The following is a 21,535-nucleotide window of genomic DNA, read 5'->3' on the forward strand; positions in this document are numbered from 1 at the left end:
CTCCCAACACCCCTGCCTTAGGTTTGCAGCCTTGGAAATTGAAAACGGCTGCCTTAATTGTAAGCCTCCCACCCACTGAAAATTAAGATTTCTCTCAGCCCCTCCAAAAATTAGCAAAAATGTCACTGGTTTTCACATGCCATGGATGGCTGAAAGGAGGGTGGGTATATGACTGCTCTAATTTAAAATGAATTTGTTCCAGTAACGCTAGGCATGGACTGTGTTGAATTTGAGAATTTTGTCTTAACTGGCTTCCGGATAAAAAGAACACCAGGAACAGCTTCATTTCCACACACACCCCTTGTGTTTCACGTCTCTCAGGCTTCTTTAAAAAGTGATCTGCGTCCTAGAACACTTAACTTTCTCAAGAGATTTGTGATTCTTCCATACTTGAGAGTCTAAGCAACCATTATCTGAAGCATGTTTTCAGTGTTGCTGATCCTCGAGTTTCCCACTGTTTTCAGCCAAAGGGGACTATGGAAGTAACCTAGTACAGTCTCATATATTACAATACAGTAGGGTCTTGTTAGGTACCAGAAAAATGCTACATAGATAATGAAAATAATAAATATCAATCACATATGTGCCAGTAGTCTTGTGTCCCTTAACTGGTTGGATGATTTACAGTTTGTTAAAAACCAAATGTTGAATGCATTAAGCATTTCACTCGCTGTAAATGCTATGCTTGTTTAGGAGCCTTCATTGAGTATGTTACTAAAAATAAATGTATTGAGGAGGTTTGGCTTTGCAGTTGAAGGCAATTGTGAGGTCTGAGTAGTAATTGTGTACCATGGGATAATTGTGCTTGTAGAAGAAGAGGAACAAGCACATTCTGAATTAGGGAATAGCACATAGCTTTTCTTAATATAATGCTCTCGTCTTCTCCCAGAGAGGCCTGTATATTAACGAAAGATGCCTGGCAGATTATCAGAATGGCACTTCCTATGGATCTCAGTTTCCTTTAGGTGGGCAGGATTCACCTAACCTCACCCTCACCCCTATCAGCAGAAGCCCTGCTCAAGGATTTCTGCTTACGCAATGGGGCTTCCTTCACGACCTGCACTGAAATTAACTCAGAGAAGGTTGGGAGAACCCTCAGAATGTCACATGGATGAAGGAGGGGGGGTCATTTAATCTGGCAAGCTGCAATGCTTGAGCTGACAGCGCAATTGGAAGAGCCTGATGTTGAATTCTACTGAGTATACTTGAACAGTCCTCTTCTCGTATCTTCCTCTGTTAAATCACTTGTCCCTATTTTGTTCTTAAGTTACTTCGGGAGTACCTTTTTTAAAAGGTTTGTTTGCACCAGAGTGCAAATGGAGCTTCCCGTCCATCAACATAAGTCAGGTGTGAGAAACCTGTAGCCCTCCAGATGTTGCTGGACTACAACTCCCATCACCCTGATCATTGGTTATCCCAGTAGGGACGGATGGGATTTGTAGTCCAGCAACATCTGAAGGACCGTAAGTGAATACAACAAATAACATGTTAAAGCATGGGGATGGGCGTGCAATGGTCACTGGTGTGAGAATAGAGATTTTACAACTATACCTACATCTTTGTCTGCAAAATGCTGGAAATCACTAACCCCTGGCAGCAGTTGATGTCTGACGTGATTGGCTATATATTGTGCTTTTTTCATAGGCAGGATTTTGCTTAAGCTACCAGGAAGTTGGGGTGGTGGAGGAATTAATCAGATCTTGGTTTTAATAATTAGATTGAGGCAAACTTCCCTGCAGAGCTAATAAATCAGCTCCTCTTTCCTTCTATTTCCTCTTGTGAATCTGAAAATGCTGGAGAAAAAGGTACTCTCTTAGATGACTCCAAGGAAGTGTTTTCTCACACTGCGCTATATTAACATTGAAGCAACATAATGGAATTGCATTGTAATGATTTTTCACCTGGGTTGCCTCAAGGTTGGTGACTCCCTAGTACTACCTAGTCATTGCTCTTCTGCGGTAAGCTACATATGGAATTGCAATTGACTTTCCACACTTCAGGGGGTATAGTACTTTTTGTGTGTGTATACATCATTGCATACTAGTTTTATTTATTTTATTTATGGGTGTGACATAGCCATGAAGCTGGAAGGAAATTATTCTGAGCGCGTCATTACCTTTTTTAAAAAGCCATTCTTTAATTCATGTTAAAAACATTTGGTGAAAGTAATAGTGCAGTTGGGCCTAAACTTAAGAAGTGTTTAGAACAAACAAACAAATAACATGGTGATAAAATGCCACTGACCATAGCCTGCTCCTAATCCCATAACTATGGTTAATCAATGGGAAGCTTTATTTCTGCATGAGCTCAAGGTACGACTTCTGTTGTTGGAATATTAGACTATTTTGCTGCTGAGAAAATGGAGACGATTATTGTCACCTGGCAAATTTATTTCCCTTGCAAAAGCAATAGTAGGATTGGGTTGTGCAAGTGTCATGGATAGCTGTTGGACAGTGACTGACATCTGCATTGACAAGCAATAAAACTTTGTCAGAAAAAGTCACTTCCATATCTTAGCCTTAAGACTTCCCATTTGGTTCTTATTGGTTATGAAATGGAGGAAAAAGAGAGCACTTAAACTTATCAACAGTCTGTGTAAGTTTCAATTCCCAGAGAAGGTTTTGACTAGCTTGCAGCAATTTTTTTGTCAACCTCCCCCCCCCCCATTATTTTTTCAGTGCTGCTCTTCACATGTACACACACCATTCAATTTTAAAATAATGTCTGTTTTTGTTAGTGAGGAGAATAGCTGGGCGACTAGCAAATTGTATTATGGCATAAGCTTTCATGGAACTGAGTCCACATCAACAGATGATAGAGGAAAATTTTCTCATTATGCAGTAGACTGGGACTTCTAAACTCTCTTTACTGTCAGCACTGCTGAAAAACTGTCAGACAGAACTGACAGCCTTGGGTGAATATGAGCCGGTCACCTAAAAAGAAAAAGTTGACCTCACTCCTAATTTGTGGGTTAACATTCCCTGTGGTGTCCCCCTCCCCTTTATTTACCATTCATTTGACCTTCTAAACATGTCCTCCTTTTCCATCCACTCTTCCGCTAATACAGTACAGCACTGTGTGATGTCATTTCCAGCCTTCTTGGGGAGTTTGCTTCACAGGCCTTCTGGCTACAGAGCAGCCAGCATGTTACAGAGTATGCTGGCAACACTCTGATCAACAAGGGCTATTTGGGGACATGAGCAGAAGTCTGTACGCACAATGTAGATGACATTTATTTTATAGCAACTAATCCTCCTTCCCACCCATTTGTAGCATTTTAGCAAAGAATGTCACTCCCCACTCCTCAGGCACACGCTCCATGCAAAGCATAATACATGTCAAGCAACACAGCTGCTGGGAGGGCAGAATGTGGGCGTTCATTAGAATAGCCAGCTGTTCTTTCAGTGCAAAGTCCATTCCTTGCACAGCTCATCAGGGCCTTGCTTCTTTGATCCATCTAACACCCACTTTTGCCATCCGCCCCCTCTCCTGCTCAGTTGGCACTTGTAGACTTCCCAAACGGGTGCTGCACATCAAGCAGTGTGGAATGCTTAAAAGCCAGGGATTCACCTAGAATCAAGGGACTGTATCTAAAGACGAGGGCAAAGGAAAAGGAAAAGGCAGGAGTCATCAGGCTCTGACAAACACTATTTTGGAACTTTCATTGATGGAGCTACTTTTATCTGTGTTTCCTGGATTGGATTAATTACTCCGTGAAGCTTGGGGCTTCTTCAGAAGAGTCTTACATACATGCAGAGGGGAAGGTTTTTGGCTGTGTCAGCTCCCTGCTAGGAGCAGCAGCTGGCCTCCTCTAAAACCCCGTTGCTTGGGTCAACATTGCAAAATGCTTTAGAAATGGGCAGCAGACTAACATCTGTTTTCCAGGGAGCAACCAAAGAGAAATGTGAGTCCCTGGGCCAAATTGATCACTAGGACAAACACATTTTAAACCTGAAACTTGGAACAAAATATTAGGGTTTCTGTCTCCCATAGAAAACTAGTTTTGAAAACACAGAGGTAAAGCACTTTAGGTCTCTGCTAGTTTGTTTTCATGTTTGTTTAAATTTTTGGTGCTGTTATTGTGCTTCAAAGATTCAGGGTCACTTACCGCATGAAAACAAAATCCCCAGTCAAAAGTAACATGCAGTACTTTCTGGGTGCCTTACTATTTTATATAGAATAGATAAATAAGACAAAATTGAGAGAATATATATATAAAAAACTGTACCATGTTGAGTGTCTGAGGAGCTTATAAATAATAAATATTATTATTAAACTTCCCCCAGATACCATCCAATATTAATCTTCCATCCCCACTCCCCATCTTTTCTTCAAATACACCCTGTCCTCTTGACTCAGTATTAGTGTGGAAGCGATAACTATTTCTTAACTTACTTCTGCCTCCAGGTTGTTTAGGGTAGAATCAGGCTGAAGTGAGTGGAATGAGAGGGAAAGACCCCCTTGCGAGATCAAAGACACTTTACTTTTTCTGTGATGGCTCAAATTTTGCCCTCACCTTATTGCTGCATTTGGCATATGTAGTTGTGAGCAATAATTGTAGTTGTAATGACAGTTGTGGTGCAGTGATGCCATCAATGAGAGGGCAAGGCCAGGAAGACCAGGTGTGTGGGGAAATGCACTGCCTGGCCAAGGGCAGTAGTGGGTGAGGAGACTGATTGGAGCAGGGAGGGATATTTATTATTGCAGTTATAAACTACCTTTTCTGCTAAGGCATCCAAAGCAGTTTACAATTTTAAGTACAGCGGTAACTCCAGTTCAGACAGGATCCATTACGGAGCTCCAGTCGGATCCCGAGGTTTCCACAACTGGAGGGACCACTTCTGTGCATGCGCACGGCACGGTAGAGTGCTTCTGTGCACGTGCGCACGGCAAAACACTTCCGGGTTTGCCGCTTTTGCAACCCGCAGTTTATATTACCTGAGGGTGACGTAAGTCAAGGTGCTACTGTTCTAAAATAAATGAATGGCACAAAATCTAGAACCAGTGCTCCCAGGCCCACTGATGGTACCTTCAGGAGCTGATATTGGCCCAGTGCTCTGCAGACAAGAGGCTTCTGGCAGGCTTGCCACTCCATGAGGGAGTGGTCTGCTGTTGTCCTGCATGAGAGTCCTTCCCTTGCTGGGGATGCAATGTGAAAGGAACTTATAAGGATCTCAGCCGGAAGGGCCGGAAGTGCATTCCACTGCAGTAGCTGCACAGAGCCAGCTAGTTGAGGGGAAAGAGACCTCACTGGGGGGGGGGGGATGGGGGACAACTTTACCTGCATGTCCATTGGACTACTTCTCAATAACATGCAGAGAGAGAAGATTCTACTTTGTTCTTTCTTTTAGATGACAAAAACACCATGAGCAGTAAATAAGTAAATATTAATAGGTTAATTACCTGCAAAAACGACCTGCTTCATCTATGTATTGCTTGCCAGGCAAATTCATAAACTTGATAGGTGCCTTATACTGAGTAAATAATGGTTTGATACTAATTGGCCTCACCCCCCCCCCAGGATTTCGGGGTGTGGTCTTTTTTCTCCTATCTTTTAACTAGATCAGCCAGGACTAACTTCTGGCCATGTTGTGTAGAAATTATGTGCTCTACCATTTTGCTTTTACACCAGCTGAGCTTGGTGTATAAATGAATCGGGAGAAGATAATGTGGAAACATGATTAATAGCATGATAATTTAGGAAGGATTGAAAATTTGAGCTTTTTAAAGCTATTTTACCCACTGATTATGTGTTGCATATTCTTTCTGAAATGAATCCCAGAGTATTTTATATTGATGCTTAAGGCAGAAGTTTTAGAATTCTGAACAATGGAATATGGATTTGCTTCAGAGATCTAGTTCATTGATCTGCTAAGCCACCTTTTGCAGTTTATTATCTGTTTTATCTTGGAGCATGATGGCTCTTGCCCCCTTTCACTAGATGATCAAACATTTTAAAATTTGGTCTCCCGGTGTCGGAAAATGACAGAAGAATTGGGAATTGGACAAATATGTCTTGGTATGCATGCCAATCTCCTTGGAGTGCTGAGATATCACATTTCAGGATTTGCTGATCTGGAAAGTTGTGACTTATTTATATGGTATGATAGAACAGGAATGACAGGCCTCTACACAGAATGAAAAAAAATAGGCACAGAGAAACAAAAGAAGAAGAGGGGAAATGGAGACATGAATAGGCAGGGGAGGAATAATAAAATTTCCATTTTACAGTGTGTTGCAATAAAGTATAGGCCTATAGGGACTAGAGCAAGGGTGAGAAATCTTTTTCAGTCTGGGGGACACATTTGCCAATGGGCATGCTTCTGGGAGCTGCATGCCAGTGGTGGGTGGGGCCAGAGGCAAAGGTGAGTGGAGCAACAGTTGTGACTCTCACCATGTACATGTGACTCTCACCATGTACAGTTGGATCCATTCCGGCCAAGCAAAAGCAGAGGTTTCTCTGTGCACACAAACAAGTCTCCTCCAGGCAAGGATGTGCCAGTTCAAAGGCACATTCCAGCCAGGGAAAAGCACTTGTGGAGCTTGCAGGACAGAGTTTCTGGCGAAGAGTATGGTTCATGGAGAGGGAGTGTGGGGCCCATGGAGAATCCTAAGGTTCTGACAGAGAAGCCTAGAGGGCTATACAGTGGTACTTCAGGTTACATACACTTCAGGTTACAGACTCCGCTAAGCCAGAAATAGTGCTTCAGGTTAAGAACTTTGCTTCAGGATGAGAACAGAAATTGGGCTCCGGCGGCACGGCAGCAGCAGGAGGCCCCATTAGCTAAAGTGGTGCTTCAGGTTAAGAACAGTTTCAGGTTAAGTACGGACCTCCAGAACGAATTAAGTACTTAACCTGGGGAGGGGCCAAGATGGCGACGAAGTAAGACGCGCTTGCCGGAGCTCCCCTTTCCAGTTCATGCTGTAAGTTACTCCGCTCCTATTTTTCTCTGGAAGTTGGCACGATAATGTTTTGATGATAACGCCAGGAACTCACCCTGTGGAAGCTTGCAAAGTCAGCGCCATAAATCTCCTTAATGAGCTTCACTAACAACCTGATTAGCTGTAACTTGGGCAGCCACCGGCCGCACTTCCCTGGCCTTCCACCAGCTCTTGCTTGGCCTTTGAAGGACTCTTAGATAACCGAGCCGCTCAAGGTGTTTAGCATGACGAACCTAAAACGTGGCCGTACCTCTTCTGTGGAAGACCTTTCCTTTAATGCCTCAGAACCTATGTCTAAGGTTTCGAAGCCTACTGGGCTGGATTCACCACCTAAGACCTTAGAGCCTTCTATCTCATCATTGGAGGAGTTTTTCTGCAATCTTGTGCTTCCTTCGCCTGTTACCTCCAAGCAGTTAGATTGCCTACATGATCCTGCAATGACTCCAAACAACCTTTTAAATACCTCCAAGCAAGTAGACTGTCCGTATGACCCCGCAATGACTTCAAATACTCCCTTGCCAGGAGACAAATCGCTGTTGGATATAACCTCCAGCCCAGATGGCCTCTCTCCCCACCCCGACCCTCATCGTAAATCTTTATGTGATATAGTACAATCAGTGGAGCTGAGGACTTTGCAGAAATATTGCCTGCACTTGGCTGACGAAATAAAGGTGCTATCAGCTTCCATCAATATGTTAGAGGGAAAACTAAATGCCTTCACCAAAACCCCTGCCTCGATTTTGAATCCACCATTAAATCATCAGGGACCTGATAATCATGAGGCACAGAGCCTAAGTAGGGGGCAGCAGCTAGTAAACCTCCAACTCACCCCTAACAATATATGCTTGAACATCGCTCACTCCTGCTTCCCCTACTATGCCTGGAAAAATTGTAAAGCTGCTGTGATCTCATTGCGAATGTTGACCAGGTCCTACTTGGCCCAGGGTGATCTATCATTAGAATGGCTGCCAGAGACTCCAAAATTTAAGCGCTTGTTGCTCAAGTTCGACTCTCCCAGGCTTCCTGCACTTTTGAGCAAACTTCAAAATCGCCTCAACTGGTATGGAATCTTCCCACAAAGATGCTTCTTTAACAACTGTAGGGGCATTATTGGGAAAATCCCAAACTCAGCAAATTTGGTTAGCCGGCCTACAAGGAGGATTGAGGATTATGACCGGAATTCGCAGCAACAGACCCTTCCTATGAACCCCTCCCTACGATTTACTAGCCAACCATCCCACCGGCTAGAAGGGACTGCCTTAAGGGGTAGAGCTTTGACGGGTCCAGCCTTGGCCATTATAGATGCTCCTAAAGATTGGCAGACACAAGCCCATGTGGACCCCCCTGCAGCGATAACGATCTCCAATCCTCAAAATGGCTGCATTCCTTGTGCTGATACCATGACGATGCAAGAGACACTGGGAGATCCAGTAGCCCTTTGGACAAACACTGAGGCAGTGGCAAGGCTAAACAAGCTACTGGAAGCTAACCGAAAAGGATGTCTTTCTTCTGTCTTACATAGTGCTTTCCCATCAACAAGCCTCGATCCTCAAGGCACGACTCCTGTAACTACAGAGCATACGGCAAACGACGAATCTATGGACTTGTCGGCTAGTAACACCCCCTCGTATCAAGATTCTCTCTTACAGCGATCTATAAATTCGCCCCAGCCACTGGCTGCTCCTGTGACATGTGACAACTTGAACCTGAAATGCAAACAATCAAAAATCACTGCCTTTTTTCACCCTACTGCCCCTTCACGCAGCGTGCACCCCCATTTGGATTCTCCAGGATTAACCACGCAAGAGAAATCATGACTTGAGGGAAACACAAAGCGGCCTCTTACACTACTATCATGGAATGTGGCTGGTATTAAATCCAAACTGACAGATCCATCATTTGTTGCCTATATAAATGGCAGCCACATCCTTCTATTCCAAGAGTCATGGGCTTGTGAGGACTTCTATCTAACAGGATACAAGGGCTTCTACCTGAATGCCACGCAGAACTCGTTATCACATGGTAGACCGCAAGGAGGCTTGGCTACTTTTGTTTCCTTAGCCATAAATCTTCAGGCCGAAAAAATCGACATCCAGTCGTCACTCATGCTGATTATAAAGTTGCAAACAGCAGAGGAAACGATAGTAGTGATCAATATCTACTTATGTCCAATTTATAAGAGAAATTTGGTTGATCTGAGATGGCAGGAAATCCAAGTGACATTGGAAACGCTTTTTGATAAATACCCCGAAGCCACTTTTCTGTTGGCGGGAGATTTTAATGGACGCCTGTCACATACTGACCAAATCTTATTCTCTAAATTTAACAAGTACCCTTCTTCACCTCTTATGACTACAGATCTTTTACCAAGGAAATTCAAAGATAACATAGCCACTTACGCAGGTTTCAAATGCAGGCAAACCTTGCTGGCCCTCAATTTCCTTCTGCTAAATGGGGCAGTCAGCTCGGACTACCCTGCCGAATTCACCTATTGGTCAGGCTCACGTGCATCCACTATTGATTTTGTATGGATATCTCCCGACCTTACCCTAAAAATATCCAGCTTTAAGGTGGCTACAAGATTGGAGAGTGATCACTTCCCTCTAGAAATTTCCTTGACTCTGGCTGACGAACTTGATAGGCACTCCTTTTAGAACTTCTAAAACCAACACTAGCTCGGTCCCCCACAAAGCATGGTAAACAGTTTTTCCACAAAAAATGGTTCGATGAGGAATGCAAAAACTTGAAGAATCATCTGTATAATGAATGGTTGGCATACAGAGCATCAAATGACCCATGCCAAATAACCGCCTTATCACCCTCAGGAGAAGTTACAAAGCCCTACTAAAGGAAAAGAAGCTCGAGGCAGAAAGAAACAATTGGAACAACCTTTTGATAGCTGCAGAGAATAGAAATCCAGCCTCTTTTTGGCAGTTAATTTCCAGATACCTGGGTAGGCCGCTTGCAAGAATAGAACCCCACATCTCAGCGGACACTTGGGAAAGATACTTCGCCGATCTGTATGCAGCCCATGATGCCTGCGGAGATACGGTGGAGCCGGAAGCACTGCCCGATTGGGACCCAGTTACATGCCCTGAAGTTGAAACCCTCATAGATCGATTTAAAGCAGGCAAGGCCCCCGGTGATGACCTTATATCCATTGATGTCATCAAAGCAAATAAAGATTGGTGGATCCCACTTTTAGCAGCACTTTACACGCATATAAACAAAACAGCAAAATTTCCCTCAAGCTGGAGCTCTGCGTTGATTGTATTAATACATAAGAAAGGCCCACGTACAGAGCCGAGCAACTTTAGGCCAATCAGCTTGCTAAATGTCATTGGGAAGATTTACTCGGGGTACCTGCTAAACAAACTATCGAAATGGATGGAGGACGACAATATCATTGCCAATGAACAGTTTTCGCCCTGGAAGATCTACCACAGACCAAATATTAACCTTGAATCACCTGGCGGAAAAGTATGCCGGCAAAGCCCCAAAGGTTCTTCATGTGGCTTTTATTGACCTTAAGCAGGCATTTGATCGAATCTCTAGAAAGCAGCTATGGACAAAACTGGCTGCTACAAAGATCAATCGTCGTCTCCTTCATCTGATTATCAGCCTCCATACAAACACCTTTCTGAGAATCAGGCTAGACAATAAAGGCCTAGTCTCCAACCCTGTTACCACCACTAGAGGAGTAAGACAGGGTTGTCTATTGGCCCCAGCATTGTTTAGCTTTTACATTAACTCACTGGTGACTCACATGGCCAATGATGCTTTCCACCCCCCACCCCCCAATTAGCAGGCCGATCTCTGAATGTTCTTCTGTATGCGGATGACGCCGCACTTCTTGCCAGATCCCCTATTGGACTGAGGAGAATGTTGCAAGCTCTATATGAATACTGTGATCAGCACGAGCTCCAACCCAACTATGCTAAGACTAAGATCATGGTCTTCTCTGCCCAACCGAGACTCCATTGATGGTCGATGAACGGGATCCCCCTAGAGCAGGTTAACTGCTTTAAATATCTGGGACAAGTAATACGGTCAAATAGGTCTTTTCTGGCCCATAGAGACTATATAACAACTAATGCATCTAAAGCAGCCACCCAGATTAGATCTCTATATGCTAAGAATCAGGCTCAATCAGTGAAGATAGCTTTGAGACTCTTTCAAATGAAAGTCCTCCCCCTTCTTTTGGTGGGCATCTCTTTAGGCTCCCGTAGGGATTTTTTGAAACTGGATTCTATCCAAACTCGATTCCTTAGAGCCATCCTTAGGATTCCCCCCTCGGTAGCGGGTGCGGTTATGAGATTAGAGGTCGCCTGGCAAGCTCTACGGTATGTGGCCTTGAAGACGAAGCTCTGGCTATGGCTCAAGCTTTGTTTTAAACCAGTGGGTATTGCCCCCTTGATATTGAGGGACGATTTCCAATCATCGTGGGAAAGGGAGGTCATTAACGAGGTTCAATCCTGCGGATTGTCTCACCTTTACTTTGAGTCTATGACGTACAATCAAGCTAGAGCTGTGATCTCCCGGAGACTGAGTCACATTGCCAGACAAGAGGACATAGCCCAGGTAAAACCAGGGATGTTTCTAGGGGACCAGATTTATCGGACCATACCAGCTCCCTACCTTGCAGAAATCCACTATGTGGAATACCGCAGACTTCTTACAACGGCTAGATTAAATGTCCTTGACTCTGCGATATTGTGGGGAAGGTACAGGGGAGTACCATACACCCAGAGAACCTGTCATTGTGCCATGGGTGTGGTTGAGTCCACCGAACACATTCTCTTGACTTGCCCTTCTTATGCAGAGCTTAGACAAAATTTTATAGACCCACTCCTATGTCAATTTAGCTTCCTACCCGGAGAAAACCAGGTTTTACACTTGCTGAATAATGTGACTAGAGCTATACCTTCCTTGGTGGCCAAATTTCTTTTTTTAGCTTTTAAGCGTCGCAAGACTATAATTGACTGTATTGATATGGGGCTATCTGTTTAGCCCATTTTAGTGTTGGCTAAGTTCTAAAATCTTCCTGGATGTTTTAACTGTGTATTGACAAATGTACTTTTTTCTGACTGACGGTCGAATAAAAAGGTTGATGATGATGAGTACTTAACCTGAGGTACCACTGTATTGGAACCTGGGCCTTAGATCCCCACCCCACCCCTAGACTATGGGGATAAAGAAGCAGCAATTCCAGAGGGGACCAAAGTAGGGAAGTGGTTGGTGGAGGAGACAGTGAATATAGATTAGGGCCACCTGGGCACATACAGGTCCTTCCTGGGGCCTCTGGAAAATCTGTCTGTGGGTGTATGCATTTGTTTTAACACAATGGGAGCAGGGGGAACGTTTTCAATGCTGTGTGTCTTATCTCTTTTAGGAGCGGAAACTGTGTGCCCATCCCAGACTGGAAATCTACAAAGGCAACAAAATCTATTTTGTATGCCCCCTTGCCCGTCAAGGGGACTTCTACGTGCCTGAAATGAAAGAGTTGGAGAAGAAAAGCAGAGCAGCAGCTGCAGTTGCAGCAGCAGAAGCTGAAGATGCTCAAATAGATATCACAGGTATGCTACTATGAAATACTAGAGGAAATCTGCTCAGTTCAATGCTAGTAATATGCCTCTTGTATTGGAAAAAGTCCATTTTTTAAAAATGCAAAGATATACTTTATACCATTGGTCCATCTAATCCAGCACTTCTATTTGGACTGGAAGCAACTTGGGGAGTCTTTTAAACCAGGGATTCCAAGAAGGAATGAACTTGAGACTTTCTATAATTCTTTTATTATCAGCTGCCCTGAGGATATTTTATACTGAAGACTGACATACATATTTATGCAAAATAAATACGTATGCTCTGCCACTACTCTATGGCCTTTCCCATTTATATGAAGCTACAATGCATTACTATAACAAGCAAGGCTATTTAATGACTATAACCAGAATGGTGGTTTAGATTTGAGTAAATTTCGCGTTCATACTATTCCTAAATCAGTAATTGTCAGAAATGATATACACTAGTTCACAACTTCATTTCATACTGCTCTTGCCTTCTTAGATACTTTATCTAAGACAGAGATTCTTCATTGTTGTCCTAGTATAGATCCTTTAGCCAACAAGATAACTGTTGTTTGTTTCTAAAGGAGGCTCAAAGAGCTGGTTATTTTGTAGTTTAATGCAGTTTGAACATATGGAGCATTGATATGTGAGGACCTGTATCACGTTTGTGGCTTACCATCTTCTCTTTTAACTGTTGCCAAATTTATGAGTGAATGCTGTATTTTGACAGCAGAAGGCTATTCCAAGACTAAAAGGCTATTCTTGGCTTTATTGGTATTCTTTTATTCATCATCATTTTCATGGGAAATGTATTTTTTGCCATAGACTCCCAGAAAAATGTGCAATTGAGCAAAAAAGAAAGAAAGAAAACCAATCACCCCTGTGAACAAATGGGGGAAATGGACCTTGTGAACAGTGGTGGAAATAAAGAAGCAAGGCACAAGGTGCTGGGTGGCACTAGAGCCACATGTTTAATTTACAGTTAAATTTGGCAGAAAATGGTGACAGTTTAGGAAGCTATCTGATCTATACAGCATTACCTGTATGAGGTGAGCAAACCCCTGCTTAATGATAGTGGCAGGAATTATCCCTGCTCTTTCCCTTAAGGCCTGCCCACTCAGGTGAGTAGGGAGTAGGGAAACCTTCTCAAGAGCTGCTGGGGTCCCACATCTCCCATGGAGTGACTCAAAGGTGCTCTGTATCTTGCCCATGGATCCCGCAGGCCCAGAGTGATAGGAAGCACCTATCACTCTGAAGAGTGGCTAACTACCTAAGGTACTCACTTTAACCCATTCCTTACCTGTTCACCTTCACACACCACCTTCCTAAATGTGGCTAATTTACCTCATTAACAGGACCTCCACTGAAACTGCCCTCAAACCACCAGAGTACAGAGATGGCAAACCACTAGGTTTGAGTAGGCAAAAGAAACAAAAACAAACACCTTGGTTGGCTGCCCAGTATACAGACAGGTTAAGAATTTCTATCTGGTCCTGAGTTGACAGGAAAACACCTGCACTATTCTCAAGAAAGGGTGGCAAGAATTTTCAAAGAAGTTGGTAGGGAAGGCAAAAGGGCTTAAATACTCTTTGTCAGAAATCAAGCCCATATCAGGAGAAACTGGCAACTCTCCCAGGCACCCTGCTTGATCTCCTGTTGACCTCCCTGGCTGCATTCCCCAGCAAGATCCAGGCTAGGTCGCAATAGGCGATCCTTCTCAGCGTGAGAAGAACACCCCCCCTCTTTCCTGCCTCCTGGCAGGGGAAAGAGATAGACAGAAACGTATTTTCATGCCTTTATTTCTGTCTTTGCAGCATTACAAAAAACATGACTGCTCTCTTCAAACTCCAGCAGTCTAGAGACACACACTTCCTGTACTTCCTGTACAGCTCATATTACACTCTGAGCTAATTCCGGTGCTTCGCACTGTGAATTGACTGTCCCTCTGTTTCCCACGGACAGTCCCAACATTCCCATTATGTTTTGCTTTCAAGCTAGCAGTTTGCAGCTGCATTGCTTCTATATCGTAACATACTCCCCCATATGAATCAATGTGCGCTGCGAACATAGCTTGATCCAGAGAAGAAAATAAACAGTTGTTATACATATAACAATCCCCTGTTGTTTCAGTTCCACCCTTGGAACTACCCGCCACTGGTTTGCAGTTTGCAGCTGCATTGCTTCTATATCGTAACACTCTTATCCTGGTGATGGCCTGCGTGTTTAAGAATATATCCTGCACTACCAGAACTTCCTGTCCTTCTCAGTGGCGTAGCATGGGTTGTCAGCACCCGGGGCAAGGCAAGTAATTTGCGCCCCCTAACCCGTGGATTTTTGCACTCGAGTCTCTTCCACTAGATTAGTTAAAGAAACCCTTACCCCCTAAGAGAGTGAGTGAGCCAGGTAGGGGCAGAGAGCTGCGAGTGTGAGCGCCCCCCCATGTTGCGCCCGGTGCGGCTGGCCCCCCCTACACCCCCCACGCTACGCCACTGGTCCTTCTCTCACCCTGATCGCAAAAGCCAACTTCACCTGATGTTATGGCCCAGGCTTTTTTGTGTCATGTGAAGGAAGAGAAAGGCCAGCTGTTTATCAGCAACTATGAGGGCTTAATGTTCACACTAATCTTTACACATTAGTTCCTTCTTAGACTCTAATTACAATGTTTGCCCTCTTCAAAACAGGACAACTGGTGCTTATAGTTCCCTTCAGTTACCTTTTGATGGCTTTGGTGGGGGTGTGATATGGGTGTGTGTCTGTGGAAATGCAGTTCTTTATCCCAAAGGGTTCTTATGGCCATAGATAGTGGTAGAGTGTGTGTTTTGCTTGGTTCAATGCCTAGAATCTCAAGAAAGAGTTGGGAAAAGATTCGGATCTGAAATTCTGGAGAGCTGCTGCCAATCAGTACTGAATTAGATGGCCCAATCACATCCCTCAGTATCAGACATGCTATCTCCTGCTTGCTATTTTTTTCTGCTGCTGTTTCTCTTTGACCTCTTCAGGAAGCACAGGTTATTTGCTGGGGTTATTCAAAGGAATCATTTTCTCTCTTTTCTCCTGTCTGACATGCTATCCATGGTTCATAAATTAAAATGTGAGCCTTCTTAATTCACACTTCCCAAAAAATTATGCAAAGCAAAATGAAACAATCCTTTGAAAAATCACATCATCCCAAATTTTGTGGTACAGTTTCCAACCAAAAATACGTACAAATATGCACATATAAACAAAAAATGCATAAAATGTACATAAAAATGTACATAAAAATGCATATGCGAGAGGGGAAATGCAACCTAACACATTACATTGGGAAATATAAGCAATTAGGCAAAATTACATAATAAAATGTGTTTGTATTAGGAGAAATACAGCTAAAATGCTGATAAATGTTTGTGATGACTTGTTTTTAAAAATTACAAATTAATGATGAAATGTGGTGAACTGATCTTAAGACTGAAAAAATGAAAGAAACTGAAATAGGCTGCTTTGTCCATCCTTGGACATGTAACACATCCAAGAAAGAACATGATTGTGCTTAGGTCTGTATCTTCTCTTGGATAAGCCACATTTAACTGTTCTCATCACATAATTCTTGTTTATCTGTCTTATTTGGAATATTGAATTGCTTTAGATGACATCTTGATAGCGATTGTTATCCTATGGTGACAGGTAAAAAAGATTTATGCATATATAAAGGAAGCAATTACAATCTTGAGAGGAGCATGACATCAGTGCTATCTGAAGCTCTCCTGATACTGCTGCTAGAGTACTGCAGACTTGCTAGCTACTGGGATCTGCCCATATGCTCACATCTTTTAGGACAAAAATATACATCGCCTGCAACTGCTATTTATAAATACTGTATGCATTACACATGGCGTATAAATTTGTTGTAATCTAAACAACCATGAGGTTCCATGGCGTGTATCACAAACATAGGAAAATGCATGTAATAGTTCAAAATAGATACGATAATAAAATATGTTCCTTTTGTAATAGTGGTAAATTATAAAAATGCCCAGGGAGCCAGATCCTGAAGACACATCAGACAGACAGCTACTAGCTGCCTACTTCTTAGGCTCCCACTGAGAAGGAGGCTGAGCTGTATTCATAAGAGAAGATGTTGAGTCTTTAATGTTTTTTGCTTGCTGTTGTTCAGTTAAGCAGCAGATACCAGTTTCAATGCCTGATGGTTTGATGGTTGGTTATTATGCAGTTTATGCCCTTTGGTAGACACTGACATATGGGCAGCAGGTAAAAATGTTGAAGTCACTGAAGTTAAAGGGATGCCTGGCACTTGAAAATATATCAGAGGTACACCTTCATCTTGTGAGAGGTTTACCCTTTAAAGCCCATTCCTTGTATTAATTTACAAAGCCCTGAACAACATAAGTCCAGGATACCTTCAGGTCCGTCTAAACCCTTATATCCCAGCTCGTTCACTGAGATCATCTGCAGGTATGACGTTGGTTGTCCCCTGAGCTAGCGAGGCTCAATTTGGCATCAACATGAAATAAAACCTTTCTCTACCGATAAAGATTCAGCAGGCACCTTCTGTTTCAACCTGCTGAAAAGTTCACTGTGTTGCCAGGTTTATGCAGACAGTTACAGAAATATATTTCCATAATAGTTAGCTGATGGTCTCTGATTTTAAATGTGTTTTTATTATGTGTGTTTATTATATAGAGATTGTAAACCACATTGATATTTTTTAAAAAAGATAACAAACAAACTAGCATTTGGATACTTCCAATGTCCATATTAGGACAATATCTTTATTGGCAACCAAAATAACACAAAAAGGTGTACAAGCTCTCAAACTCTTCATCAGAGTAGATTGATAAACAGAACAATTGGGTCTTGGGAGAGAAAAAATGTTGGCTGATGTTGACACCTGTTCCCCATGTTCTTCTGCCTGTAACTTGTTTAATCCGATTTTAATACTGTATTTTCATATTGTTGTAATCTATTCTGGACCTTATGATGAAGGGTGGGTAAGAAATCCAGTAAGTAAGCCTTGGAGTCTACAACTGGTCAGTCGTAAAATGAAATGGGAAAAGATGTAGAAGACATTCTGTTGACGCTGTTTAGGTGCTATGCAGGTGTCAGGATGTACATAGGCTCTTTTAACTGTTTCACTTGCATGTGAAGCTACTTTCAAGGTTACCTTAGTAACCATTAATATGTCATTTAGATCTATTAACACTTCCTCTAACGTTTCTTTTCCACTAAAACCTCAGTGGAGATGCTGGAATACAAAGACCACCTCTCTGCAAGCTCTTGGTTTAATACAAACAACATGAGGTCCAATAGAACAGATTAAACAGCATTGTAGTACCTTGTGTTATTGCTTTAGCATCTTCTGCTTAATTCTGCCTTAACTAGAGTTAAGAGAACATCAACCCAGATTCCTTTCATCCCAGGAGCACTATACTGGTCTTCTAGGGCAGTGTTCCCCAACCTTGGGCCTCCAGCTGTTTTTGGACTACAACTCCCATCATCCCTCGCTAGCAAGACCAGTGGTCAAGGATGATGGGAATTGTAGTCCAAAAACAGCTGGAGGCCCAAGGTTGGGGAACACTGTTCTAGGGATTTGCAGGAGGGGTTTAGCCTGAATTCTGTTGTGTGAAGAATGAATTCCACTTTTAGAGAATTTCTTATTAGATAGGTGATAATTAACAATGTCTATCTGTTATACAACTGTGTTGCTTATCAACTGAAACAAATTTACCATGAGGTAACTTGTTTATAATTTCCAAATGGCTGACCTTACTTTCTCCTGCTGTCTAAAAAGAGTGAAGGAAGCCATGCTCAATATATATAGCACGAGACTTCTGACATGCACTCTAACATTGATAAATAACATTAGGTGCCACCAATCCTGCTAAAGCTGGGTTTGGTTTGGTTATAAATAGAGTTTCCATCAGGCCTTAATCTGAGGCAGGACTTCAGATTAACCTTTGTTGGCATCTGTCTGTTTCAAGAGACAGTGGAGTGCGCTTCCGCAGGTGAAGCCAAACTGCTGTGTTAGCAGCACCGAAGTGACCTCCCCAGAGTGCAAGCCTGAGCAGTATGGAGGTCCTGGACTGCCCAGACAACAAGATCCCCCTCTCAGGATCACTAATGTGGTCCAAAGGAAAACAGAGCAATACATTTGGCACCAGCTTAGCTCCAGGACTGCTGGAAGGAGACATACAGGGCACCATCCAACTGTCTTTGGGACTCCACTCTGGATTTGTGTAGGGTTTACTCCTCATCCTTTTCTTCTCCTGAAGATATCCCAAAAGACAGCAGAAGTTTAGGATCAGAGTTTTCCTTCTCCTAGATGGGCTACCTTCCCAGTTTGACAAGCCCCACCTGCCCCTAATTTCACTCTCCAGCGTGTGCAGAAACCACCTTCTTGACTGTTCGCCCCACTATTGGTCTCATCCATTCAATCCACCAGAGCCTGTCTTCACATGCAGGGGAAGTCCCTAACTCACTTAGGGTTTGAGACCCATCAGCTACCCTCACCTGGTTTAGTCAGTTAGTCAAGGCCATTCCAGGAGTTTGGGGGCTGTTGCATACTGACAGCTTCTAGGAGCTACCGGTGAGAGCTGAGTATAGGTTGGGGACCAAACATGGACAAACTACCCCAGAAGGAGCATGACGTGTCCCCCACTAGAGGCTCTATCCCTCCCCTAACATCCCATACGCCATAACTACTTCACTGGATACCAGCTATAACTTCAAGACTCAGTCTACAGTCATGCAAATCAATACTTTTACTTATTTGTTATACATACCTTGGCTTTCCTGTTTGGTAAACAGACTAGCTCATATTGATTCCAGTAGTCTCTTATGAAGGCACTGATCAAAACCACACACCCTTCTATTCAATAATGGAGTAGAAATAACTGTTCGTACACCATTCACAAATTTAGAACAACAGTGCCATTTGGCATGTCTGTTTGGCTTTGTTTCGCTCCTTCTTAGTCCCAGCATTTGGAATTTGTCCCCCACACACCTGGAATGTAGGGAATGAGCTTCCGTTCTACTGAGTGTGACTTCAAGGCAGCTTGCTCAACAGCACCTATTATTTTAGAAACATTGCACTGGTATTCACACTTGTCAGTCTGACATGTTTCAGCATTATGACTTTGAATTTTAAAAAGAATAAAATATGTGTCTCTCCATCTTGTTATTTTACCCACTACTACATATTAAGGCTCCACAAGTCTTCGTGAAGAATTTTCATTCTGGTCACAAGCAGCCTGCAACCAGGACTCACTTGTAAACTGAATAGGATGGGTTTTTTCCTCTTCCCATTTTTATATATTAGGATATGTTGGTGAGTGGTTCAGAAAAGATATCTCAAGTAATACTTTTTCAAAAGCATAGTCTGGGAGATTCAACAGCAATTTAGTGTTGCTACTGCTACGTATTAGGGCTCCCAACACAAATGTATTCAATTCAGATTGATTTTTATCCCCTTTGTGGTTGGCTATGTTGGGAAGAAAGGAAGCTACCATAACCTGATTTGGTTGCTTTTAATTACACAGAGAGGGACGCGGGTGGTGCTGTGGGTAAAACCTCAGCGCCTAGGACTTGCCGATCGCATGGTCGGCGGTTCGAATCCCCGCGGCGGGGTGAGCTCCCGTCGTTCGGTCCCAGCTCCTGCCCACCTAGCAGTTCGAAAGCACCATTAAGTGCAAGTAGATAAATAGGTACCGCTTTATAGCGGGAAGGTAAATGGCATTTCCGTGTGCTGCGCTGGTGCTGGCTCGCTAGACGCAGCTTCGTCACGCTGGCCACGTGACCCGGAAGTGTCTGCGGACAGCGCTGGCTCCCGGCCTCTAGAGTGAGATGAGCGCACAACCCTAGAGTCTGTCAAGACTGGCTCGTACGGGCAGGGGTACCTTTACTTTACCTTTTATTTACACAGAATGGAAGATAATTCAAGTTGTGATCTCAAATGTATCCATATATGGATTGGGATTAAAGTTTAGCTCAAAATGGGGAGAGGAGAGATTTGTGAGCACCCCCTCTGCACACAGCACAAGGTTCGTCTTTTAGCAATCACTTTGCACAAGAAAATGCAACTGTTAACAAGGGTATGTGTGTGTATATGCACACGTACACAAAGACATCCACCAATTCTTCCTCATGCTGTGATGCACATTCAGATGTTCATTCCAGTGAAAATAAGACAGCACAGAGGAACAACATCTTCCGTGTACAACTGAATGCTTGAATCAATCCACTGAACTGATTTACTTTTCAGTATATATATGAATGCACATCCCGTTGCTCCATTGCTCTGGTAATGGGAATGTATTCCCCGCACATTGCAACAGCAGATTGAGGAACCATGACTGCAAACAGGTACAAGTAATGTGTGAAATAGTGGATGATCAAGAGCCTTTTTGCACCTCTGAAATGGCAACTCACTGGGATCTAGATATTTGCTTTAGACATCCCAGGGTGGGTTGTTTTGAAAATCCACTCAGTCCAAAAAAACAACAACCATGTGCAGTGGGAGAATGTCTCTTGGGCATGCACATCTAGTTATGTTGTTCTTGGGTTCCATCCTATGTTGGATTGGTATAAACTAAACAAGTCATGGCTAATTCTATTGAATGCAGAGAACAGATACACAAATCAAGCAAACAGACTTTTTCTTACATCCTGTTTGTGGCTGGCTATGTGAGGACTGGTAGCCTTATCTGGGACTGCATAGTGTTGCACTGGAGAAATGTTGTGATGTGTTTCTTACAGGATGGAAACTTATTCAGGAATATAAAGTGATTTTATCATTCGAGTGGTTGTAAATATCAGCCAAGGTGGCACTGAATATCTTGAGCACTGGGCATGATGACAGTTCAGTTAGACATGATAGCATGAGGTAGCTGATCACAAAATGATCCAGCCTAATCCTGAAGAATTTTGAGCTTATCTTGCAGGTCGCTATGTTCTTATTAAAAGAGGATTGTTCAAATTTATGGAGGAAAAGGTTACTATTGGCTGCTAACCATGATTCTACCTCC

At 43.1% G+C, this 21,535-nt stretch overlaps 1 protein-coding gene across 4 annotated transcripts in view; it reads left to right on the plus strand.

The window, feature by feature from the left end:
• The window catches only part of TEX264 (testis expressed 264, ER-phagy receptor), a 167,350-nt gene that overhangs the window by 123,541 nt on the left and 22,274 nt on the right, over positions 1–21,535 (plus strand). For all 4 annotated transcript variants that reach the window (XM_053377495.1, XM_053377499.1, XM_053377498.1 and 1 more), the window contains one exon: positions 12,335–12,518. In XM_053377495.1, coding sequence (XP_053233470.1) covers positions 12,335–12,518 — 184 coding nt within the window. The remainder of the gene's footprint in view (positions 1–12,334; positions 12,519–21,535) is intronic.

The sequence above is a fragment of the Podarcis raffonei genome, chromosome 2, assembly GCF_027172205.1.
Source record: "Podarcis raffonei isolate rPodRaf1 chromosome 2, rPodRaf1.pri, whole genome shotgun sequence".
Classification (NCBI taxonomy): domain Eukaryota; kingdom Metazoa; phylum Chordata; class Lepidosauria; order Squamata; family Lacertidae; genus Podarcis; species Podarcis raffonei.